Genomic DNA, 27,433 nt, shown 5'->3' on the forward strand with positions numbered 1-27,433 from the left:
AGAATGATTAAAAAAAACTAAGAATAACATAAGAGAAGGTGAAAGAAGGAAAAAACAAATAATAACCTAAGAGAAGATGATGGAAGGAAGAAACAAAGGATAAAATAAGGAAAGACGGAAAGAGAAAGTGATAGAATGATTACAAAAAACAAAGAATAACATAAGAGAAGGTGAAAGAAGGAAAAAAACTAAGAATAACATTAGAAAAGACAGAAAGAGAAAGTGATAGAAAGATAAAAACAAAGAATAACATAAGAGAAGATGATGGAAGGAAGAAACAAAGGATAACATAAGGAAAGACAGAAAGAGAAAGTGATAGAATGATAAAAAAGGGAGAAAGTTATAACGCACGCAAGAAATTATTCACTAACATTGTCACTATTGGTGCCCCTGGCACTGTTAGTGAGTTGTTAAAACATGCGGCCTTGAAATGTAAGCCTAATTCGACTAACGTTACGCTCATGTGCGGCCAAAACAGCGCTATCGGTACTGTTAGTGCGCTGTTTGCGTTAACAACGTTTCTGTGCGGCCGCCACAGGTCATTTTTGTCATTCAAATGAATATCAAACAGTGTTCTATCAGATTTGTTGAAACTCACATAAGAACAATGTCACATTGCTTTTCCTATTCTCTTACAATCAAAGAGTTAATTTATCACATACTTTCAACACATTATATATATTGCATTTCATAAGGGCACAACATTTACGGAAAAGTTGAAAACTTCAAGGTACTATTTATCATTTTTAATGTCTTTATTCTGAATTTTAACTTTCGATAAAGAGGTGTGAATACGCAATGAGAACACTTGATATGTCGCGTATCAAGTGTTTTGTCCGCTTGACATATATCTTTATTTTCCATCTGTTTGACAGATATAACTTGTCCAAATAAATCAACAAATGTAAGTTTTCCAGAAAAAGGCTAATCTCGCTTTGTAAATTTAGGAATATTTCCACGAAGAATATTCAGGACGGATTTTAAGACAAATTTTTAATGTAAATAGTACATTAAAACAATTCTAAATTTTTCTAATGATAAATATGTACAAAAGAGGAAATCTTACCAAAACTAAAATTGATAACATTTATTTTAATTTCAATTCAATGTTTTATTCAGTCAATACCTATTTGTAAAACATAAGTCTGTTACTTACTTTTGCAAACATTGATGGTGAGGTTGAAAGAATTAGTTGAAACATTGTTCCATTTTACTTTATAAATTTTTATTTGATTTGTTAAATAATGATAATAATAATAGCTCACATTTATAATGCGCCTAATACTTTGTTTCTAGGCGCGGAACATATTATAAAATTGCTAATTTGTCTTACTTTCTAACATGCTTAGTGGCCAATAAATAATAACCATGAAAAAAATATGGTTTTGCATTTATCTGATAAGACTATCCTGGTTAAACAAAACAAATTATTATTATTATTATTATTATTTGTGTTATTATCATTCTACTTATCACTATAATTCTTATTATTATTGTTAGTATTGTTCTTATCAGTAGTGTTATTATAAATATAATTATTAATATCAGTACTATTATCTTTAGAAACAAGTTATGAGAAATAAGTGCTTGCCGTATTTGAATTTAAAAAATCATATTTAAAAACCTTCCAAACTGCTATTAAAAAATGTGTGTATTATTGTCTGTATGATATAATCAAAATGTCCTAGTTCAACCATTAGTCTTTCATCAATTATAAAAGTCAATAAACAATATGTTTGCAATTTGATTGTGAATGGAGTAGGAATAGTTTTGCCTGTTATAATAAAGGGTAATATGGGAACAGCTTTTGACATTTGAATTCATTTAGTCTATATAAGTTATCAGCATGATGACCAGTGAGAAAAGAGATGTCAGCCATGTCACACAGCTAGAAGTGAGACCCTCAGAGCTGGATTTGTTGTCGTTGCATTTTGATTCAGTACAACAGGATGTGCAACTGGTAACACCATTCGCCGAAATGCAGTAAGGTCCATCTCCATGCAAGGTAGCAATGCATGGGTTATCTGTGCATCCACGCGACACAACCGTGTGTGATGAGTTCTCATAATGATCAGTCTGCAAGAAAAGAAGAAGTTTTATTATTTTATGTGGTTATCTAACTTCATCTTTCGTACTTTGTTGAGTTTGTGACAGTATTCATTTTGTAAACGTTATTGTAGAATTTTCATTTCATCATTTGATTTTTTCAAAATACAAATCGCACGGCTCTTTCCCCTTTCCAGTTAACCTGGTGATTTTTGTTTGTTTTTGATAGACGTACCCCTGTGTTTGGTCTCTTGCTCTGTAATGTATTTGAATATCTGTTTCCTTTTATTAACCAAAAAGAGAAATAGGAGAAAAATCAAACGAAACAAGAAATAAACTAAAACAGACGGACGAACTATCACTTACCCCAAGTATACGAAAACGGAATAAATATACAATTAAGACAAAATATAACATCAGGTGAAAATTCTAGATTAATGTTTACTTTGTATAAATTCATGTTTTGTGTTTCCCAACATCAATTTAGAGACACATCCTCTTTGTATTTTTATTTATCAACCCAAACTATATACACATGCCAGATCAATCCTGTGAAGAAATGTAAATGTCAAAGTTTTTAAATACCCAACAACGCTGTCCTTCATAGCATGTAGGAGTTAGTACTCCGGAACCGCTTGCAAGTTCATCAGCAGTAGAGCAAACATCCGTTATGGAGTTAGTCGAACAAGAATAACATTGAAGAGTCTGCAAGGAAAGTTAAGATGCACATGGAATTATTTTCAAAGGTACTAAAAGAATATATTATCTAATTATCTGATTCTAGGATATGTGGACAGCATTTAACACTAAAACTGCACAAATAACATCCCCTTCCATGTTCCCCATCAAAGGTAAACCAAAACCATATTAAAACTAAATTATGTTTAGTGACAAATAAAATGTAAACAGCAGAATTGAAAAATATTTTCTAAACAATTAATTTATGTTTTTTGTTCAGAATATCAATTAGATGTATTCTATAGGCAACAAGTCATTAACTTAAGCAAGGAGAAGAAGGTTCTTTCTCAAGAAATCTCTCTCATAGATCTTCCTGACAAAGAAATATACATTTTTAGCTCATTATAATTGGTAAAGACATTATACATAGCCACAAAAACGTGTACAATATTGAAGAAGCCTCTCCCCATCAAGCATTAGAAGATTTCACTTCACTTACCCCTTGCATTCTTGTGGCCGGGGTAGTAGCTGTAGTGACGGAAGTTGGATAAGGTATCATTATTGATATGATCTACAGACATGAAATGTTAGCAATACATAATTATGTTCCATACCTTGCTAAGTCATTCAGAAGGAGGTAGGGGTGGAGCTGCTGAACGTTTCCAATATCCTTTGGAAAGTAGGGGCAGTGTTTTGAAGGGTTAGTGAGATCTCAAATTTGCGAGGGAATGTTTTAAAAGTATCCCAGAAATATTATTATAAAATGTATATTGTTATTAAATAAATATGTTAAACTTGTTCTGATCTTTGGAATGTTTTGTTTTCCTTTAATCCATTTTCATCCTTTTTTAAGTGTTATCCTTTTATTTGTACTGACAATTCTAGATATTTTGTGCTTTAAAATAAAACTCTCACTTTCGATGTAATTTATTAGCATTCTTAAATAATGTATAGGTTATGGTCACAGCTGGCCGTGGACTTCCCTGCTTCCCTTTATGATGGATTCCACAGAAAAATCGCTCCTTCAGACGCAGTGTTCCGCACGTTTTTTTTGTTTTTTTTTGTTTTTGTTTGGGGGGGGTTCTAGGCAGTTACGTGCACACAAGGTGGCAGCGAGAGGCTGGTACGATGGGCATGTATGTCCAACACGTACTTTGACAATCACATGTATATGTGCAAAAAAGCGTTAAACGTTAAACTTGTTCTGATCTTTGGAATGTTTAGTTTTCCTTTAATCCATTTTCATCCTTTTTTAAGTGTTATCCTTTTATTTGTACTGACAATTCTAGATATTTTGTGCTTTAAAATAAAACTCTTACTTTCGGTGTAATTTATTAGCATTCTTAAATAATGTATAGTTTATGGTCACAGCTGGCCGTGGACTTCCCTGCTTCCCTTTATGATGGATTCCACAGAAAAATCGCTCCTTCAGACGCAGTGTTCCGCACGTTTTTGTTTTTGTTTTTTTTTTTGGGGGGGGGGGGGAGGGGTTCTAGGCAGTTACTTGCACACAAGGTGGCAGCGAGAGGCTGGTATGATGGGCATGGATGTCCAACACGTACTTTGACAATCACATGTATATGTGCAAAAAAGCGCACGGCAAGATGAGACCATAGCATAACTTATCCAGAACGAGCATAATTACTGGCTATAATACAAGCTACTTTCAAATAGAACATCTTACCTTCGCTGCATACTGTACAGTCTACACACGTAACCCCATCACAGATAACTGGGAAATCAAAATGCAGGGGATAATTGTTTAATAAATCAATTTACTGACCAACGAAATCGTATCATGTTTTACACGTTTGATTTAGTCTTCTAAAACGTCAATTTTGAACATACTTTTAGGGGCACAGATTTGCTAAAGGTTTCCACACACTTGAAACAAGCAGTACACAGAAGTGATTATCATTCAATTTCTTGGGAGTTTATTCAAATTCGAAGTAAGTCGAATTGCATTTTTACTTGCATTCTATAATACACGCTATTGTTAGATTTCCCATAAATAATAATATCCATATGTATGCACGTATTCTGTATCTCTTGTTTATGCCTTCGGCACCGGAGATGAAGGCGGGTGCATTATGTTTTCTAGTTGTCCTTTGAGTTGAACTTCGAACTTGATGATAATATGTATCATCATATAAGAGGACAACCTGATTATATTTATTATGGTAAGAAAGTCAAAAGTTCATGGGTAAAAATATCCCCCCTTTCCCCCCCCCCCCCTTTTTGTGTCACATTTCCACAGGAGCAACCGTTTGAAATGTTGAGAACTATTTTTTTTTCATTCAGGTTGAAAATAACCGGTCTCAATTTAAACGTGAGGTTTGCTGCCCACATATCAGGCGCAGCAAGGAAGATGGTCAAGGGATACGTGCATGAAGCCTTCCTGCGTCTCATTTATGTTTATCATGCATTCAATTCAATTAAGTTTATTCATTTCCATAAAAAATCACATTACAAGAACACACACATTTGCAAAAGGTACTGTAAATAAAATGCAAAATATTTCACTAAAATATACGTAAGTACATTAAAATATTTAACGATAATGGAAAAGAGGAAATTATAGAAACCCAAATAAATTAGTTTTTTTCGAGATATCTCCCCCAAAATAATTAAATAAAATGTGATGAACATAATAAAGATTTGAAATTACATAAACTTATTTTGCCCCAGAGAAAAACTGGTATAACAGAAACAATCAAAAACCGTACAAGCCCTACAAATACACACATACACACACATATATAAAAAGTGGAACAGTATTCTACTCAAAATCACATGTATGTGATTAGATGCTGCTTTACACTTCTTTTCACTTCATTCAGCGTGTGTATTTAATTTCTCACAATTATCTCTTCATATATTGGGACAAGCTGCATCAAAATAATATGTTTAGTATGTGAACTTATACATTGCCTCCATACAAGATACAAGATACACACACACATAGATAATGTACACTGTTGTGTGGTACTCTGTTATACCCAATACAACCAGGCTGGCTGGATTGAAACCCAACTCTAATCAAGCTCTATGTGTCATAATTTCAGTACTAATCACACAGCTTAAAGGTACTATGTCCCATTTGCAGGCCAAAAAATGAAAAGGTTAAATTCCAATGGCATTTGAAAAATAATACTAATTTAGAACTCCCCTTAAAAAGGGGGAGCTTGAAAATGTCTTAAAGTGGGAAAATAACTACTATTTGTCGTCAAATCGACTTAGGAGCTATAGAGCCAATAAGTAATAGTCTTCATTTTCAGACCATTGTACCGCATGGTCGTACGTTTTATGCTGCGCAAATACTCGATCTGTTTAATGTTGGCCACTACAAGAAGTGGGTTATTGATGTAGACAAATCCTTTACAGCTCATTTTATGTATGTTATTACCAAAGAAGAAAAAAAACATTCAATACTGACAATAGTGTCTGACAGTGAGGTCTAGCAAGTAAACGGGTTTCCTTGCATAATTGGAATATTAGGACACTGCTAACGTTTAAATTTCACAGATAGGACATACATGACATATTTATAATTCCTGCAAAGTTCTACAGAATTTGAGGTTGGCTGCAAAAGGGACATAGTATCTTTAAACAACCCCACATTATAAAGTTCATGTTATGAAATTGTGCGTAGGGAATATAGGAATATCAACAAATAAAATTAATTAATCAAAAGGTGACAGGAAAATCTTAATGTTTTGTAGGAAATATATATATAGCGCGCTAGGATTATGCTGTAAATCTTTGTTATCGCCTTGCGTAGTTTAAATTGTCTGGCCTATGCTTTTATTGAGATCTTCTTTACCAATGCACTCCACCACATTGTGGTAGCTTATATCTATAGTGTCGAGCGCATTGCTTTAATATAAAAAACACCATGTGTGTGTTATTACTCACGAGTTACGCCAGAAACTGTTGTACCGTAGGCAATTCCATTTTCGTTCAAGATTTGGATATTCGATGCATTCAGAGTGGAACCCACGGAGCTGTCAAACACAGCAGTGAAATCAACTACTAGAGAACCACTGGAGAATCCTGTTACAGTCACCATGATTTGACAAGCAGTGCCGTTCCTTGACTCGGCAGTAGCATTGCAGTAACCGCCGGTGATCTGTGAGTAAGCAGGAAATAATTAAATAATAGAAATCCCCCCCCCCCCCCCTCAGCAAATTTTGAGGTACATGTAGTTCATGTAAAATGATGATGATGATTTATTATTATTTGGCACATAGATCTGGCATTTTGATAGAAGGCATCTATATAGTGTGCGTCTATGATACATTTACTATTTAAATGACTTGCTTCCCTTATAAGGCTCAGACTGCCCCCGGAGAGAGCCACGTGATGTTTAACTTACGCCGCACAGTGGGCCAGGGAGGAACCAAAGTGCGCCAAAACTCATTTTTGGTGATTTATTTTTTGAATTTTTTTTCGTGCCCAGTTGAAAGACAATACATTGAAGAATACTTCAGTAAAATATTAAATTTCAGTATGCACAATAAGGGTATGAATCATGGGTGTCGATCCCGGGGGGGGGGGTGGGGGGATATATCCCCCCCCCCCAATATTTCAGGTGGGGGGGGGATAGCCTGTACAATCATCCCCCCCCCCCCAATAATTCACCATCAAAAAAAAATGATGAGAGCCCGATGAGAGTAGTTAATGGTTATTACTCGCAAGATGACCATCAATATACACATTTTGCTATCTCATTTTCATAATACATACATAATTTATTTACGAAGTAAATGAGACAACCGTATATGAGACAAAAATAAATTGAATTCTCGCTCATACGGCTTCATCAGGAATTGATGAATTTATTCAATTTGTTCAATCAACAGCATCATAGAAATGCAGTGCGCCAAATACAAAGACGCAGCGTTAAAAAGCAACGAGCTAAATGTTAAGCGCGAAGCGCAAAAGTACCAATCTGCGATGCACATGCAACTCTGTGACAAATTTGTGATGAGATCGGAGACAAGGAGAAAGCTTCCGCGCTTTGCGTGGGAGCGGGGAAACTGAATTCAGACAAAGATTTAGAGTCGAGAACGGTACAGCGAATCGTCTTCTTTCTCTGATAATTTAATGAAACGTCAAAGCTTTCGCGCTTCGCGCGGGAGGAGTGAACTGAATTCAGACCAGGATTTAGAGTCGAGAATGATATATCGAATCGTCTTCTTTCTTTAATAATTTAATGAAATGTCAGAGCTTCCGCGCTACGCGCGGAGTAAGGGGAACTGAATTCAGACAAGGATTTAAAGTCGAGAATGATATATCGAACCGTCTTCTTTCTTTAATAATTTAATGAAACGTCAGAGCTTCCGCGCTACGCGCGGAGGAAGGGGAACTGAATTCAGACAAGGATTTAAAGTCGAGAATGATATATCCAATCGTCTTCTTTCTTTAATAATTTAATGAAACGTCAGATCTTCCGCGCTATGCGCGGAGGAAGGGGAACTGAATTCAGACAAGGATTTAGAGTCGATAATGGTACAACGAATCGTCTTCTTTCTCTAATAATTTAATAAAACGTCAAAGCTTCTGCGCTTCGCGCGGGAGGGCGAGGGGGGTGACTGAATTCAGACAAGAATTAAGAGTCTAGAATGGTACATCGAATCGTCTTCTTTCTTTAATAATCTAATCAAACGTCAGAGCTTTCGCGCTACGCGCGGAGGAAGGGGAACTTAATTGATTCAAACATTAAGGATTAAGACAAGAGTCGAGAATGGTACATCGAATCGTCTTCTTTCTTTAATAATCTAATGAAACGTCAGAGCTTTCGCGCTACGCGCGGAGGAAGGGGAACTTAATTGATTCAAACATTAAGGATTAAGTCAAGAGTCGAGAATGGTACATCGAATCGTCTTCTTTCTCTAATAATTTAACGAAACGTCAAAGCTTCTGCGCTTCGCGGGGGGGAACTCCCCCTCCCTGCACCCAACCCCCTAGGGAGCGCGCTCTGTAAGTGATTCGCACGCTTCGCGTGATCACTACCGCCCCCCTAAAATGAAATCCTGGCTACGCGCTTGGGGAGGGGGTGCAACCTGCCACACGCTTCTACCTCTTGGTTGCTTTGATTCATTGCCGAAAATATTTTGGCACCTATCATCCCCCCCAACCACGGATACAAATCGACACCCTTGGTATGAATTCACTCCTTCAAACAACAAAATCTTACATATTCACTGTTTTAGTGCAAAAGTGACTTATTTTATATATTTTAATCATGAAGGATTCGCGGTCATAAATTATGGCGAGTGGGGGCGCGTGACACTTGTTCTGACACCGCGGACCAAAATAAACACATTTTTCGGGGCAATGTTGCAAGGAAAATCGGCTCTAACATAATAACGGGCAGAATCGGGCAGCCAAATCTGGTATCAACTTAAAGCTTAGACATTAGAAAAATGTTGGTAATAAAATTAAAGCGGAAATTCCCTGGAAATCCAAATGCTTCCTCTGGATTTATAAAAAACATGGATAGTTAGTCCACTTTTCAGTAAATTACCCTATATTATATTATGAAGATTGTGTTTCTATTCATTTTTAACCCATCCATGCAGTGACATGAACTATCACGAATATGTGAGAGAAATTTCATATCTATTACTTAAAAACTTCATGTTTAATTGAAAGATTTATAAAAATGAGTCACTTTTGCACTTAAACTCTGAATATGTAAGATTTTGTTGTTTGAAGGAGTAAATTTATACCCGTATTGTGCATACCGGAATTAATATTTTACGGAAGTATTCTTCAATGTATTATCTTTCAACTGGGCAAGACACAAATTCAAAAAAATATATCACCAAAAAATGAGTTTGGGCGCACTTTGGTTCCTTCCTGGCCCACTGTGCGCCGGTTCAATTGGGACTTATTACATCGATTTTTTCTCAAACACCTAAATTTGTATTGTTCATATGAAACCAACAGATCAATTGATTTCTGTAGCAATAAAAGGTTATCGCATGTAAATCACGACCAGGATGAACCGTCATCATCATTTGTTGTAACAGTTTAAATCATTTGACGCCTAAGTACAGTTTCAAAACGGTTTTACCAATTGTGAATTAACTGTTTTTGTTAACAGTAAACGAGGGGGCAAGTTTGCTCAGTCGGTAAAGCGTCTTCGAATCCAACCACTGCGGATAACTGAAGCCTACTTGCGTGTTAACGTGCCCCTCCCCAGTTTCAAAGACGCAGTCTATGTATACAGTGGAAAACACTCATTTAAATCATTGCCTGCTATAGGTCCATGGTTAAATAGAGGCTATGTGTAAAATAGAGGCTATGTGTAAAAGAGAGTCATAACTTTTGCCCGTTAAGTCCACTCTAAAGATAATTTACTTTCAATAGAAGCAGAAAATTTTGACAAACCAATCAAAAAAGGTTTGAGCAAAATTGGATAACTAATACAAAAGTTATGAATTTTTAATGACATGAAAAACATTGAAAATCACAAGACAAATTGGCAACTCACTCATGAGTCTGTGACGTCATTGTCTCACTATCCACTATTTTTTTTCTTCTTTATATTGATAATATATATTTCCAATTTTCCCCCTGAAAGTCTTATTTCCCCACACCAGCATTCAAGTTACATTGAATTTTGTGTTTTAGTAATGTGTTTTATTTAAATTATTCCAAATTTGAATTTTGATAAACTATTTATATACAAAATCAACGATTTCGAATATACAATATTAAGAAATTGTGTCAATTCTTCAAAGGTCAAAAGATTTTGTGAAATGTCATACAAGCAATATTATGCAAGTCATATAATCTGGGCAATGGCATGGGGAAATCAAGTTTCTGGGGATAAAAGAGGGAAATTAATGGAATAAAATTATAAAAAGCAATGACGTCACAAACTGATAACCAAATTGGCAATTTTTGTAGGGATTTTTGAAGGTCCATAGTTTTTCATACTTTAAAAAAAAATCATAACTTCTTAATAGTAATCCGATTTTTCTCAAATTTGTGTTGGTCTGTTTCTTTTGTTTTTCTGCATCTGTTACAGGCAAATTATCATGTTTACAAGAACCCGCTGTACTTTTAGAATAAGAATAGGGAGAAACCTTGGTGTAGTGGTCCACCTGCACACCCAATCAATTGTACTGGGAGGAGAGACCCGAGGGCTACAAGCTGATTCAGTGTCCCTTTTCACCTTCCAGGTGACCCCGAATACTTGATAGTGATAGTAATAATAATATATAAATAAACTGGTTCATTGACAGGAAAGGTGGACAAATTAGAATGGAATAAGTAAGCTGCTCACCCTTTCTTCCCACAGTTCAGCGGCTTCCATGAATTCAGATGAAGAAGTGTTACCCAATGCAGTTGTATATTCTACCCCACTGACTGTGATCTCAGCACTTAGTAAGTTCAACTCTGTATCAAGTATAATTTTTGTTTAAATACATGATTAAGTTTCCGCTTAACAATACCGTGTGAGTCAAAAAAAAAGTTAACACCTAGAAAATTGCTTATTATTTTAACAATCATCTATGAACAGTAAACTATTATACATCTTATGAAATAGTGTTTTATCCCAAATCATTTGGTATCATTTTTGTGTGGTATGGGTTCACGCTTGGATGAACAGGAGGCATTGTTTGCTAGAATGCAAAAAATCGACTTGCGCCAAAGTGATGCCTACAGTATGTATTATGTTGGGATTAGCGGAGTGAGAGAATGAAATGAATGTATCAAATGAAATGCATTGCTTATGCTTTTTGCAGAAGCAAAGCCACACACACACGCACACACGTGCACAAGAGTTCGTTGATATTTGATATTCGATATTTGATATGTGTGGCATAATCAATTTTGTTAGGGATATTTTTGGATCTGCAAAGACCGAATTAATACCCAAATCCCATTTGTTTTATTCAAGCATCACATAAGCAATTTTGGCGCAAGTCGGCCTATGCACTCTCGCAAACAATGCTTCCTGTTTATCCAAGCGTGAACACATACCACACAAACATGATACCAAATGATTTGGGATAAAACACTCTTTCGTGAGATGTATAATAATTTACTGGTCATAGATGATTTTTAAAAAAATTAGCAATTTTCTAGGTGTAAACTTTTTTTTGACTCGCACTGTATAGCAGTTAATAAATGAAATTCAAAGATGAAATTCTCTGGTTTAATAATTTTGGCAGCAATTCAACTTAATACTTATTATTCATATGTACATTGTTATGAAAGATTTCCATACCTGTACTACTACATAAAGCTCCATTAAATCCCGAAGCACACGTACAGGCAATGCTCTCACAGCTACCTCCGTTCAGACATGGGTTGGCCCCAGAACAGTCAACTACAGAGAGGAGAGAACATTTCCTATAATCAATGCCAAATCTTTACATCTTTATATTTGTCCTTAACGTGAATATCGATAAATGATGAAAGGTTTTACAAATCTTGGCATATGTCACGGATATCAATGCACCATATAATACAAGCGGAAATACACAATGAATATCTATTTTAATGAACAGTAGCGAATCTCGGGATTGTGGAGACCGAGCAAACAACAAACTTGCGCCTTTACCTAACTTGTTGACAAATACAAACCAGAATTCCTCACCTTTTCATTACATGAAAATTACATGTGATATCCTTAACTCGAGATTGGTAACCATAATTTTAATTTCTATGCAATTTATCGTTGAAGCAAATTAGGCGACCGAGCGAGGGATTTCATTTCCAGCCTCACCCCTAATAAATTCGAATACCTTGTATTTTACCAATGATCTTTTAAGGTGGCACAACTGAATATCGAAGAATACACTATTTTAATTGTTTTCCGATATCCAGGATGCAAATTAAACGCATTACATTCGAATGATTTAGTTATGACTTAGCTAGACCATGAAAAAAATTCTTCTTCAAACTATGAACCTTTGGAAATGCTAGTTTGTACGCATTATCCTGGGGAAGGAGAGCAAAATTTAACAAGAACACTGCACGTTGAGTTAGAAGTTAAACCCTTCAAAGGCTAATGTTAGGTACTAACTCCCATATTATGGGCGCATTACCAGATCCCGAAGGAACACATGCCTATTATATGCGAGAGGGCCAAGCGACTGAGCCTTTGGAGATGTTCCTATTTTATGCAAACGCTGTTTCTGACGCACATTACCCATGATTGGGGGCATATATACCTTTAATACCACAATTTCTCTTAATTATCTTATTTTCTTCCCTTTCTCCTTTCTTTTGCATTTGTGCGCTCCCGCAAATGAGGCCCAGGACACGTGCCCTTTCCTTTGCACCCCCTAGAAACGATTCAGATAATGAGAATGCTGTATTTAAATTTGTCCAACTGCCGTAGTTTTATCATTTTTTTACTTGTGTATATAGGCCTTTTTACTTTAACACGATCGCGAAGACTTTTTAAAGGCGATTCCAGTAGCTTTGTCGATAGCCAAAATTATAATAAACTGTTACGTTGTTATAAAATAATCTCCATCGGATATACGACAAGATACTTTAAGTACCGTTGAGTTGAGTTCCGAATAGACTTTGCAGTAATGTTCTCTCTATGTTCTTCTCGTTTTGATGGGGTACGAGCTAGAAGCATATTCTTGATATATCAAGCATAGTCAAGGTCCCAGAGCACCATGACAATGAGTTATCAATTCCCTACCCTTGAAAACTCAAATCCTATTTAACCAATACGATGAATCCTAACAAAAAAATATGTTGATCAACTATCAACAACTATTGGAAAAGGGCTCAATTCAAGAGACCACGACATCGATGAATTACTTATGAATCTACTTATTTGTGTAATCTGCCGGACTTACGATGTAGTCTGTTTCAGGCGCGGATCAAGGATTTCTTAGGGGTGGAGGCCCAAATTTGAAATCAATTTGAAATTTAGTGTGCTGAAATATAAAAATCGTGGCGGTCAGTAGGGAGAGGGGGGGGGGGGGGTAGTGAGCACTATTTTTTTTTTTTTTGCTCCCAAAAATGTGAAAATCGCGCTGGCCGAAAATTCGCTCAGTGGTGGGGATGGGGGGGGGGTAGTGGGCACTAATTTTTTGTTTGGGTCCTCGAAAATTTTGAAAAATTGCACCCCCCCCCCCCCCCTTGAGCGCCAGGGGGGGCCCATCTCCAAGAAAGGAAAATTAACGTTAACAAATGTAAAAATACACGGGGTTTTTTTTTCTCCAGGGGAGGGGGCCCGGGCCCCCCGGGCCACCCCCTCCCCCCCCCCTGGATCCGCTAATGGTCTGTTTACATTGGCGGTAGTCTTGTTACTGTATACACTTTAATACTCATTGTATTTTTTATTTACAATAATTTGTCCAGTCAGCTCCATGAAATCTAGCCACTCTCAAATTACTTAAATTCAAATGTGTTCCTAAGATCCCTTTTCTTTTAAACTCAGTCAGCTCCATAGTATCTGCTATATCTGACAACCTTCAATAGACCCGTTTCCTAATGTTTAAAAAATAATAATATGCATGTTTCTCTCCAAAATACCTTGTTCCTATTTGATTCCCATTTTGACAATGGCATCTCCATATGATTCCACTTTGCATAGGGTTTAAATATATAAACTTTAGTGTATGATCACTGTTTTCTAAACCTTTAAACTATACTTGCAATTCATTATCTTTGTACCTCATTATTCTATACCAATACATAAAAGACTATCGGGTTACGGTTATTTATGTGGTTTTTTCACGGCATCCGTTCAGCTCTCTCCATAAGATCTACTGTTGATGCTAAGTTATCTTGATTACGTCTTTGCTGAAAAATAATATTATATATACACTACGATAAATGTCCATACCTGTACTACATAAAACTCCATCAAACTCCGCAGTACATGTACATCCATTGTTCTCACAGGTACCTCCATTCATGCATGGGTTTTCACCAGAACAGTCAACTAAAGAGAGGGGGGAAAATATCCTCAAATTGAATGACGAATCTTTCACTTTACCGTTCACGTGCATATCGATAAATCAGGAATTGGTGACCTTTCTTACCTTGAAAAAAGCAGTCACTGATATCAAATTGACAAGAATATCTTACAAATTACTTTCGAAACATAATTGTCCTGTCTTATTCTTCCTTTCTTTTCTTTTTGATAAAAAGGCGTATAGCCCTAAAGTTAAAATAATGCTGTCCATATATTAAAAGGTTAAAAGCTTGATACAACAGCATCGTGACTTAACTATTTTTAACTAATAAATAAGTAAATGCTTGTCCCTTGAACAGCAAAGTTTTATTTATTAGTATGACGAATACGATGAATCCCAATAGCATTTAATTTACGTTACATTATATTTCCATACCTGTACTACACAAAGCTCCATTAAATCCCGCAGCGCATGTACATCCATTGTTCTCACATGTACCTCCGTTCTGACACGGGTTGCCACCAGTACAGTCAACTAAAAAGGGTAGAGAAATCATTCCAAACAAAACTTGCACATTTAGAGTAAAAAAATAACAAGTGACTATTTGTGAGAACAGTCAGGCTTGGTAAAAAAAATTATATTAAGAATAGAAGATTGGAATTTGTATTGTGAATTTATCAAACTGCAGAGGTGTATCCATGGCCTGCTTTACTTCGTTTTTTGTTAGCAGAGGCAGGAGTGATGGGAATGGGATCGGTTATTAAAACGTTAAACAGAATATGTGTCAAGAGATGACTTTGAATATTTGTAGGTATCATGTGATAGGACTGATTATATACTCAGCAAAGGCATTACCATCATTGAAACCACGTTTTAAATCAAAGTAAGATGATGTCATTTGTTTGTATTCAGGTTTATGATTATTACGGTGACACTTTCTTCCTGATTGGGACATGGAGGAGGGGGAGGGGTGATTGTTCAAACAAGATTGCATTATTTAATTTACTTGCAAACCTTTCATTGATTTTGTTTTGCTCCTCTGCCAAAAGGTTTTGCTTCTCTGCAACGTAAATTAATTCTGTCTTTTTGCATCTTGCTTTTATCATATTAATTTAGTAAACTTGACTTTTGTCATACGTGCTTCAAGGAAAATGAAATGAAATGAATATTATGTCATAAACATCGATGTATCTTCTTTGTTAGTTGGATTATCGCATATTTTTTATCACAAATATTTATGATTTCATGTATGGCTTGTAACAGGTGTCTTCTTTAAGAGATATGATATTTCAAAACAATGACAACTTTCATTGGAGGGAAGAAGCAAACTTTTTGTAATGATTTTCAGAGTATTAATGTAAAGTGAGACGCTGGTCAAACGTCACAGGCGTAGTGACTCAGAGTTCCTGGAATTACCCGTGAAAAGAAAGAATTATTCACATATAAGGTGAAGGGAAAAGATGAATAGGAAGAAAAGTAAACAGCCACCGGTCAGGCATTATTAATTACCTTTTAACCAAATGTATCTGCGGGAATTGATATCCCAAAGGTCTCGCTCGATTTCCGCCTTGTAACAGTGTGCACTTAGTTTTCTTTAGTGATCAAAGATTATTGATTCTCTTTTAAATTTGCAATACTCTAATACGTATAGACGAAAATTCTAAGTAGTACAAGTAAAAGCTTAAAATATCTTACTCGTGTCACCGCATAAAGCCCCTGTATACCCCGAAGCACATGTACATGCATCCGTATCACAACTCCCTCCATTCAGACACGGGTTGTTCCCAAGACAGTCGACTACAGACATAAGAGAAAGTATCCGTTAATTCAGGAAGAAATTTTACATTCACCGTTCACGTGGAAATGCGTAGATGACGAGAATAAAACACAAAATAGTATGCGATTATTTACACATAATTTAATATTGATGTATTAAATATTGTCAAATAACAAAGTAGGTAGGCTTTCTTCCCATCTTTGTACCACTCGTTGTTTCGGGGTCGGCAGTCGAAATTAGAATGTTTGCTTCAAAATATAAAGAGACGTTCAATGCATGATATGAGCGTTTCATGGCTTCAATCATCTTGATCATTGAGTAACCATTAACTTCCTTTAACGCTAAATATTATTCGTCGTTTACGATGAATCCCAATAGAATTATCGCACATTACAATATATTTCAATACCTGTGCTACACAAAGCTCCATTAAATCCCGCAGCACATGTACATGCATCGGTATCACAGGTACCTCCGTTCAGACACGGGTTGTCACCAGAACAGTCAACTACAGAGAGGAGAGAAAATATCCCTCAATTGAATATTTCACTCATTTGCATATTTATGGTAATTTATGCACATAAGGTCATAACATTCACATTTTTACCCATGAATCATATATTCTTCGTATTTGAGCATTTTTATTTTCTTCATATATTCGTTAGAACATTTGGAATAATAATAAGACAACAAAAATGGAAGAGCCAGGTTATTCCTTATGTTATATCTCGTTTTGATAATTTCTTATGTATTTCATTGTTTTGTAACATATGTATTTTATTGTTTATGTTTTTTTATTTCATTTTAACTACAATTCAACTATTTAAACCCCAAAACAAACACCTAAGCTCTTAAACGAGACCAAATAACCAATGTTTTATCTCTTTTTAGGAAAAATGATATTTCCATATGTTTTGTACACAAATCACAAAAATGAGCGAATTTCGGGCCGACATGCAAAGACAAAAGGTCACGTGACTTTGTTACTATACGTCCGATTTTCAAAAAAAAATATTTAGAAAGATGCGTAAGACTCGAAAGAAATAATTCATGAAAGGAAAATTGTTATATCTGCCGCGGTTCTGGAGTAGTCGCTAAATTACTACAGGCGGGGGGACCCCCTGGTCAAAATGGGGTTAAACCAAAATCTTATTTGATGAATTAGATGAATCTCTAGCATTTAATTTATGTTACAACAATTTGTATACCTGTACCACACAAAGCTCCATTATATCCCGCAGCACATGTACAGGCATTTTCTTCACAGCTACCTCCGTTCTGACATGGGTTGTCACCAGAACAGTCAACTACAAAGAGAGAAAATATCCTACAATTGATGACGAATATTTACATTCATCGTTCACGTGGAAATGCATGAATGACGAGAATACAATATTCGTATCAGTCAGGGTACACACAATCATTGAGATCTCTAAAATATCTAAAAGAATCACTTGTGCCCTTAAGACCACTAAGTCGAATCCCCCACCCCACCCCCCCCCCACACACACACACACACACACGCACACACCTAAACAAAATTGGCTGACTTAAAAGAATATAATCACGTCAGGAGATTATGAGAACATTCAGTATATTTTATTAAGTGAGATAAATGTCATATTTTTGGGGACGAAATGCGTGTTATACCTAACCCTGTATCATTGAACGTACAAATTTTGATATATGTTTATACCTCTGTCACACACAGATCCAGTAAATCCCTGAGCACATGAACATACGTTGGTCGGAGTCTCACAGGTACCTCCGTTCACACATGGGTCGCTAGAAGTACAGACAACTACAAAGTGAAGATAAAATAATACCAAACGAAACATTCACATTTAGAATATCTATTTTACAGTCACGCTTGGTTAACAATCTTATATTAAAAATAATTTATTTTTATTTTTATTGTAGATTTATCAAACTGCAGGGGGTATCAATGACCTGCTTATCCTCGGTTTTAAAAGCATTGTGTATTAATTTTTCCAGTTTTAAGATCTGAGATGCATGGCCCTATGTGCTTTTAGTGTCTGTGATCATCCATGCTGTGATATGGTGTAGTATTGAAGCCCTAAAAAAAGCGCTTCAAAATGATCGTGAAGTGCTTCACTAAAGTACAAATCTTTGAGTGACCGGTTTTACCCTACTCATTTTCCCCAGTGGACTGCAGTGTAAAAAAAATTGTTGGGAAAACGTTTTTGAAATTTCGATTTCCAATCATAAATATCTTGATAATCAGACAGGGGATCGGCTTGTAAGATTCATGGTATTCCTGACTGACCTAATGGTTTATAAGTATGATTGCAGCATGAGCTAAATCCAGGATTTTCTTTTAGAATCTAAGGCAAAGATACACAATCCCTTTCAGCGGCGCAGGAATGATGGGAATGGGATCGGTTATCAAACCATTAAACAGAATATGTTGTAGAGATGACTTTGAATATGTGTGTTTATCATGTAAGAAGACTATTTGTATGCTGTGCAAAGGCGTGAGTATTATTGTAACAACATTTAACATAGAGAGAGATGATGCAATGAGTCGGAGGTTTTGGATTACCCCTGAAAAGGAAGCCTTATTCACATATAAGATGAAGGGAAAGGTTGAATAGGAAGAAAAGTAAACCACCGTCAGACATTTCGAAAGAAACACAGTTTTAATATCTGGTCCTGGTAGGAAGAGAAATTTTCAACTAATCAGGTGCAAGTTACAAAATGAAGGACCACGCACGAGCCAATAACGTTTGTTCGGGGCATAGACTTAAAACTAATTCTAAGAATATTAGTCACCCGAAATTTTGACCAAAGGGTCAAAGGTGGAAAATTATTATAAAATAACTGCAAATCCGATTCCCATTCGAAAGCTTTTGCGATTTGAAGTAGGTATACTACACAGAGTAATACAAGTTATTAACCAGAATACATGTACTATATTCAGTACTCTAGGTGAGTACAACAAAGGTGTTCTCGAAAACAATCTGATAGTCCAGGTGTTATTCTCTTTGGACAAATTGAATCAGTGTAAATCTTTCAAACCAACGGGAAGTTGTGAGTACACATTGTGTATCTTACATATGGCTATAAGTTATGTATTTTGATTGCGTTATGACATATGTACACTGAATTGTTATGTGCTCAATATAGGTGTAATATTATATTTTAACTGAAATTGCTTTAGTGTGTTTGAGGTGATACCATTTTTACGATTATTAATCATGATTATTGGTATAAATCATTATATGCTCTAGAAACATAATAAAGGGATATTCGAGAAAGTAACTGATTTTTGTATTAATAGTAATCAATTACAAATACTCAGTACATCAGAAGTTCAGAGATTCTCATATTATATTTATATGATGTTGGAAATCAAAATACAATCATAGAGTGAACAAATCACTAGAAATGAACTGTCAACCGAACTAAGAGACAGGATGAAACCATTGGTCTCGGTCCATCTATCCATCCGCAGGGGCTAACGTCAGACGGACAAGTCTTTGTTAGGATACTCCGAAAGCAAGAGACACCTAAACCAGGAAGCTGTAATGAATGGAGATACCGTCTCGAAAGAATTTTCCGAGGGAAAATATTCAAGATTAACCTGGCTTAACAAAAAGAAATGTAATCCTCTCCAACCATCATTTCCATCAACAGCTGTCCATATCAATGCACAGTCCCTCTCTGGAATTCCAAATAGTACGAAATGTTACGCAACGCCATCTGCTTCCCTAATTTCTCTATTCACTCTTTTGCAAATATATGCAAGCATCGAGCTTTGAAGCCATGCGTGGCACCGAAAAATTAAGTCATGTTCAGTGAAGATGTATTTAGCTATAACATATAAAATACAGAATTAACAACATAAGACCAATGCAACTTTATATTGGTCATCAAATGCTTTTTCCGTTCTCGGATAGCTCTACTAAAGACATGGCCATTTCAGCCAGCGAAATCGACCAAGGAAATCGTGAGTTAGAGCGAATGAAAGGTTTTCATCATCATGATTTTCTCATCTAATTATTGACATTTTCCGAAAATTTCCGAAATTTGTACATAGCTCGGAAGGTAGTCTAAAGGTTTATCTTCCTAAAGAACTAAATGAAATTGTGTTATATGTTTGCGCATTTATTGATTGAGGGCTAGAAGTTGTCAAGTTATCACCACTATTTACCCCAAATACGGGCCCACAAAGCAAAAGCCGCCGTGCTCGCTGGGCTGGGCTGTGTGTGGAAAGGGAGGACCTAGTGCTACTAGGGAGCTGTACGGTTTCGGAGGGGGATTAAGGGGATTACGGTAGGGGAAACAAAAGACGCGCGGTGCCACGGATGGCTTCAAAGGGGCCTCTTGGACGGGATCTCCATTCATTACAGCTTCCTGCCTAAACTAAAGACCTAACTGATGACTACCTTAGTCACCGAATCATGTTAATCTTATATTTAAGTATTATATGGTTGTAAGTTATTTATATATTCTTTTGTAAACTTTGCCTACAACTTTTGCATTAGTGAAGTTGAACTTTATGTAAATGTCTGTGTGCATTAATTAGATCACAGACCCAGACAATTTATTTTCATTTACAATACTCTAATACAACAATACATTTCAAAAGGTGTCAATGTATTTATAAACAAAAATGAGAAATCCTAACTAGATCTTACTGGCGTCACTGCACAGAGATCCACTAAAACCCTCTGCACATGTACATGCATCGTTCTCACAGGTACCTCCGTTCCCACATGGGTTGATACCAGAACAGTCAACTACAAAGAGAGAACATATCTTAAAGTTTATTGACGAATCTTTCAATTCACCGTTCACGTGGAAATGCTGAATGCATGAATATAAAATATAAAAAATATTCAATTACTGTCGTATCAGCCAGTCATAGTAGCGTACAAAAATATCAATGCGATGAATCAAAGTTTGGAATTTGAGAAAGAGGCATTTCAAATCGTCAAAGTAGAGGGGGGTATTTAAGTAAGAATGGTGATGTCGAAATACATAGTGGTGATGTCGATATGCAAAGAGGTTAAAGTTAAGATATGACGCATTATGGCTTAAATCTTACAATCTTCATGGTAAATATTATGTTTAAAGCAAAATATTAGATTGACAAATTTGAGGAATCCCGCAGGCACTTAACGTATGCAACAATATATTTCCATACCTGTACTACACAGAGCTCCATTAAATCCCGCTGCACATGTACATGCATTGTTCTCACAGGTACCTCCGTTCATACATGTGTTGCCGCCAGATGCAGAACAGTCAACTAAAGAGAAGAAACAAAATATCCCTCAATTAATAACGAATCTTATCATTCACTGTAAATGTGGAAATTCGAAAAACATGTATAACAAGGATACACAAATTAATTCTTGTTATATCTAGCCAAAGTACACAGAGTCAATATAATATAAAAAAGCTTGAAATTTAAAAACGAAGCGTAAAATGTTGTCAAAGTAGACTGTGTGTAGAATGATAATCTCGAAATAAATTAAGAGGTTTTAGTCAAAATATGACCGGATGTTTCAAACGGTATTCTTACCTGTACTACACAGAGCTCCATTGAATTCCACAGCACATGTACATGCATTGTTTTCACAGGTACCTCCGTTCATACATGGGTTGCCGCCAGAAGCTGAACAGTCAACTACAAGGAGGAAACAAAATATCCTTAAATAATAACGAATCTTTACAATAATAACGAGGATACAAAATACAATTCTTGTTTTATCTAGCTAGTGTACACACAATCAAAATAAAATTTTAGAGCTTGGAATCAAGAACGAAGCGTAACAGACTGTCATAGTAAACCCGTAAGTATAATGAGAATCTCGAAACAAATTAAGAAATGAAAACCACAATGTGAACGGATGTAACAATAGATTTTCTCACCTGTACTACACAGAGCTCCATTAAATTCCGCAGCACATGTACATGCATTGTTCTCACAAGTACCTCCGTTCATACATGGGTTGCCGCCAGATGCAGAACAGTCAACTACAGAAAGGAAACAAAATATCCTTAAATTAATAACGGATCTTTATATGAATGAAAAGTATAGCAAATTAAATTTTTGTTTCATTTAGCCGGAGTACACACAATCAATATGATACATACAACCTTGGAATTTAAAAACGAAGAGTAAAAGATTGTCGAAGTAGACTGTGGGTAGAATGATTATCTCTAAATTAATTAAGAGGTTGAAGTCAAAATAGAAAGGATGTCAAAATAGATTTTCTTACCTGTACTACAAAGTGCTCCATTAAATTCTGCAGCACATGTACATGCATTGTTCCCACAGGTACCTCCGTTCATACATGGGTTGCCGCCGGAAGCAGAACAGTCAACTACACAAAGGAAACAAAATATCCTCAAATTACGGTAACGGATATTTACATTCACTGTTCATGTGAAAATGTGAAAATGAGACACACATATGAATGAGGAGGGTACAATTTTATTTTTTTTTATTCAGAAAGTGTAGACACAATAAATACAATATCTAAAACCTTGGAATTTAAGAACAAATCTTAAAAGATTGTCAAAATAAACTGTGAGTTGAATGATAATCTTGAAATAAATTAAGAGGGTAAATCCACGATATGAATAGATGTCACAATAGATTTCTCACCTGTACTACAAAGAGCTCCATTAAATTCCGCAGCACATGTACATTCATTGTTCTCACAGGTACCTCCATTCTGACAGGGGTTGTCACCAGAACAGCCGGCTACAGAGAGGAGAGAAATTATCCTTTAACAAGTAATGATTTTTTACATTCACCGTCCTCAAAAGCAACGTTCCAAAGCTTGAATTTAAACAAAAATGAATAAGTTTCAAATTAAAAAGTAACAAGACTTTTTCCCCTTTATCCATACAATAACCTTTTTTTAGGGGGATGTAATTTAGAATGAAAATCTCGAAATTATTCAGAGGGTTAAGTCACGTTAAATGCCCGTGACAGGGCAACAATCTTTTTTTAAAGTAAACAAACTCGATTAATCCCGATAGCAATTATCATATGTCACTAGACTATAGATTTCCATACCTGTACTACACAAGGCTCCAATAAATGTCCCAGCACATGTACATGCATTGTTCTCACATGTACCTGCGTTCATACATGGGTTGCCGCCAGAAGCAGAACAGTCAACTACAGAGTGGAAAGAAAAATTAATATCCTGAAATTAATGACGAATGTTTACCTATATCGTTCATATAAAAAATACGTGAAAAAACGAGGTTCAGTTATTACAATGATACCAGGCAGGGTACACAATTCAAGAATGATGTATTAAACATTTACAAAGTAGGTAGGCTTTCCCCTTATTTACACTATTGTCTTTCCAGAGTATTTAGTTTGAATGTTGTATCAATTAATTTTAAGAGGTTAAAGTCACAATATAAACGGATGTTATAATAGATTCTCTCACCTGTACTACACAGAGCTCCATTAAATTCTGCAGCACATGTACATGCATTGTTCTCACAGGTACCTTCGTTCATACATGGGCTGCCGCCGGAAGCAGAACAGTCAACTACACAGAGGAAACAAAATATTCCTAAATTAATAACGAATCTTAACATTCACTGTTCATGTGGGAATGCAAAATACGTGAATGACGAGGATACACAATCAAATCAAATTCGTGTTATATTTAGCTAGTGGACAGAAAATTAATCTATTATCAAAAAGATTGGAATTTAAGAACGAAGAATTTAAAAAAAATGGATAAGTCCACTGTGAGACCAAAACTATAAAAAGAAGGTAAAAGACGGATTTGACGGATTTGATACTTACAAATATCCAATTGATATAGGAATAATTCAAAAAAAAAAAAATTCTGCTCCAAACAAAGATCTAAAAGGTCATACAAAAAAGATTTTTCCAAAGACGTACTCGCACAAAATTAGCTGGCCACTTTTTCTCCAATCGAGTGGTCCAATCCTGGAACAGCTTACCTCATAACAAAGTATCTGCACCCACTGTGGCTACTTCTAAGAGAAACTGAGAGCCCTTCCCATAGGACAAGAGGGCTAATCAACCAAGTATAACAAGTAAACCACGTAAGTAAGAGTAGAATGATAATCTCGAATTTAAATAAGATCCTGCGAAAGGCGACAGACGTGAAAGTCACAATATTACAGCGGCAAAGTAATGGCAAAAGGGGGAACCAAGATTCGCTGACGGTTGGGAACGACCTTCAGCGACAACACGACGGCAAGGGACGAATGGCTGCGGCAGGGAACGGAGTCTAGCGACAAAAATCGGACGTTGTCTGGGCGGTGAGTGATGATGTCTCGACGGAGCCCGGCAACAAGGAACGAGATCAGACGGCTGGCAGTGGATTGGCTGGCAGCAAGGAACAGCGGCTGACGGCGGGTTGCGGCGAGGCATATTGCAGCCTGACCCTAGCTCCGTCCCCCATGATGACGAAACAGCTTTGACAAAGAACAGGGGACATTTTCTTTTTATATGAACTTCAAAATCGCATCGTGCCGGACATCCTATTGAAATCAAACTGAAGCAAAAAAAAGTTTAAAATTGTGGACCATCGTTGCAAAATTGTGACCGTTCGCAGACCACCATTGCAAGTACACGCGAACGACCCGCCATCAACATTCATCACCCGTCACCCTCCCGCCAAGATTCGCAATCTATCGTCGCACCAAGGTCGTTAATAGAATTTCGTTACTTACCGCAATGTGTCGTCAGAGTTCCAGATTTGCCGCCAATAGGGACTTTTAGATTTACAAGACGAGAACGTGTGACATCCTTTTAAGGTAATGTGACGTCCTTTAAAGGCACTGCTGGGCACGTCCCAGTGCCTTAACACAATGTCACACTCGGCAGTCCACGCTCTCGTCGTGTAAATCTAAAAGTCCCTAATGATCGTTGGCGAAGACTACCATCAAAATTGTGACGACCTCAAAACGACTAGAGACGGAATCGCACAGGGTGGAAACGTCAAGGAAATAAGGGTTGCGGTCTCTAACGAAATCTGAACGGAATCACAACGAATTTTGTTTGCCGCCTCAAAATTTTCAACATGCTGAAAATTTGCCGACGGACGCGACTGATAATTTCGGCCGTCGGCGGTCGCAAGCAGATCGTCAACGACAATTGAAGGCAACACACGATAATTGGCAGGAAATTCAAAATTGTAATTCGGAGTTGGTCACTTTTTTCTCAAATCGTGTGGTCCAACCCTGGAACAACTTACCTCATAACATAGTGGCTGTACCAACTGTGGCTACTTTAAAGAGGAAACTGAGAGCACGACAAGAGGGCTAATCAACCAAGTATACCAAGTATATAAGAATAGAATGATGATCTCGAAATATAAATTAGAGGTTAAAGTCACAATATGAACGGGTGTTACTGTAGATTTTCTCACCTGTACTGCAAAGAGCTCCATTAAATTCCGCTGCACATGTACATGCATTGTTTTCACAGGTACCTCCGTTCATACATGGGTTGCCGCCAGAGGCAGAACAGTCAACTACAGAAAGGACAGAGATATCCTTAAATAAGTAACGAATCTTTACATTCACTGTCCATGTGGAATTGGGGAATACATGAATGACGAGGATACATATTAAATTCTTGCTTTATTAGGCTAGTGTACACACAATCAATGTGATATCTAAAATCTACGATTTTAAGAACGAAGCGTTAAAGCTTGTCTAAGTAGACTGTGAGTTCAATGATAAACTCGAAATAAATTAAGAAGTCACAATATATGAAGGGTTGTTATAATGATTTTCTCACCTGTACTACACAGAGCTCCATTGAATCCCGCAGCACATGTACATGCATTGTTTTCACAGGTACCTCCGTTCATACATGGGTTGCCGCCAGATGCAGAACAGTCAACTACAGAGAGGAAACAAAATATCCCTCAATTGATAACGAATCTTTCATTCACTGTTCATGTGAAAATGTGAAATACATTAATGAAAAGGATAAAAAAAAAATTCTTGTTATGTTCAGCCAGTGTACACAAAATCTATAAAATATATAAAAGCTCGGAATTTAAGATCGAACGAAGCTTAAAAGATTGTCGGACCAGACTGGGAGTAAAATGATAATCTCAAAATGAATAAAAAGGTAAAAGTCACAAAAGAAACGGATGTTACAATGTATTTTTTCACCTGTACTACACAGGGCTCCATTAAATTCCGCAGCACATATACATGCGTTGTTCTCACAGGTTCCTCCGTTTATACATGGGTTGCCGCCAGACGCAGAACAGTCAACTACAGAGAGGAAACAAAATATCTTTGAATAAATAACGAATCTTTAAATGAATAACGAGGATACAGAATGAAATTATTGTTATATTTAGGCAGTTTAAACACAATAAAAATAATATCTGAGAGCTTTTAATTTAAGAACGAAGTGCAAAAGATTATCATAGTAGACCCGTGAGTAGAATGATAGTCTCAAAATAAATTAAGAGGTTTAAGTCACAGTTTGAACGGATGTTACAAAAGATTATCTCACCTGAACTACACAGAGCTCCATTAAATCCCACTGCACATGTACATGCATTGTTCTCACAGGTACCTCCGTTCATACATGGGTTGCCGCCAGAAGCAGAACAGTCAACTAAAGAGAGGAAACAAAATATCCCTTAACTGAAAACGGATCTTTACATTCACTGTTCATGTGGAAATGTAAACTACAGGAATAAGAAGGATAACTTCTTGTTATATTCAGCCAGTGTACACACAATATATATAATATATAACAGCTCGGAATTTAAGTTCGAACGAAGTTAAATGATTGCCTGAGCAGACTGGAAGTAAAATGACAATCTCAAAATGAATTGAGAGGTTTAAGTCACAAGAAAAACGAAAGTTACAATAGATTCTCTCACCTAAACTACACAGAGCTCCATTAAATTCTGCAGCACATGTACATGCATTGTTCTCACAGGTACCTCCGTTCATACATGGGTTGCCGCCAGATGCAGAACAGTCAACTACAGAGAAGAAATAAAATATACTT

General features: G+C 36.3%; 1 protein-coding gene across 1 annotated transcript in view; it reads right to left on the reverse strand.

Annotated features, from left to right (window-relative positions):
* Nucleotides 1-272: 272 nt before the first annotated feature.
* Nucleotides 273-27,433, reverse strand: part of LOC594451 (neurogenic locus notch homolog protein 1-like) — a 64,952-nt gene continuing 37,791 nt past the window's right edge. The window contains exons 49-74 of the mRNA XM_030999212.1: nucleotides 27,303-27,407; nucleotides 26,927-27,031; nucleotides 26,575-26,679; nucleotides 26,192-26,296; nucleotides 25,818-25,922; nucleotides 23,853-23,957; nucleotides 23,468-23,572; nucleotides 23,051-23,149; nucleotides 22,662-22,766; nucleotides 22,312-22,416; nucleotides 21,962-22,066; nucleotides 21,581-21,685; nucleotides 21,072-21,173; nucleotides 18,107-18,211; nucleotides 17,619-17,717; nucleotides 16,820-16,918; nucleotides 16,329-16,430; nucleotides 15,069-15,167; nucleotides 14,561-14,659; nucleotides 11,972-12,073; nucleotides 11,024-11,136; nucleotides 6,640-6,853; nucleotides 4,409-4,456; nucleotides 3,224-3,252; nucleotides 2,632-2,751; nucleotides 273-2,076 (exon numbers count right to left, since the gene is read on the reverse strand). Of these exons, the coding sequence (XP_030855072.1) occupies nucleotides 1,825-2,076; nucleotides 2,632-2,751; nucleotides 3,224-3,252; nucleotides 4,409-4,456; nucleotides 6,640-6,853; nucleotides 11,024-11,136; nucleotides 11,972-12,073; nucleotides 14,561-14,659; nucleotides 15,069-15,167; nucleotides 16,329-16,430; nucleotides 16,820-16,918; nucleotides 17,619-17,717; nucleotides 18,107-18,211; nucleotides 21,072-21,173; nucleotides 21,581-21,685; nucleotides 21,962-22,066; nucleotides 22,312-22,416; nucleotides 22,662-22,766; nucleotides 23,051-23,149; nucleotides 23,468-23,572; nucleotides 23,853-23,957; nucleotides 25,818-25,922; nucleotides 26,192-26,296; nucleotides 26,575-26,679; nucleotides 26,927-27,031; nucleotides 27,303-27,407 (2,837 nt within the window). The 3' untranslated portion in view covers nucleotides 273-1,824. The remainder of the gene's footprint in view (nucleotides 2,077-2,631; nucleotides 2,752-3,223; nucleotides 3,253-4,408; nucleotides 4,457-6,639; nucleotides 6,854-11,023; nucleotides 11,137-11,971; nucleotides 12,074-14,560; nucleotides 14,660-15,068; nucleotides 15,168-16,328; nucleotides 16,431-16,819; nucleotides 16,919-17,618; nucleotides 17,718-18,106; nucleotides 18,212-21,071; nucleotides 21,174-21,580; nucleotides 21,686-21,961; nucleotides 22,067-22,311; nucleotides 22,417-22,661; nucleotides 22,767-23,050; nucleotides 23,150-23,467; nucleotides 23,573-23,852; nucleotides 23,958-25,817; nucleotides 25,923-26,191; nucleotides 26,297-26,574; nucleotides 26,680-26,926; nucleotides 27,032-27,302; nucleotides 27,408-27,433) is intronic.

This window comes from Strongylocentrotus purpuratus, unplaced genomic scaffold, assembly GCF_000002235.5.
Source record: "Strongylocentrotus purpuratus isolate Spur 01 unplaced genomic scaffold, Spur_5.0 spur5_scaffold_5, whole genome shotgun sequence".
Taxonomy (NCBI): Eukaryota; Metazoa; Echinodermata; class Echinoidea; order Camarodonta; family Strongylocentrotidae; genus Strongylocentrotus; species Strongylocentrotus purpuratus.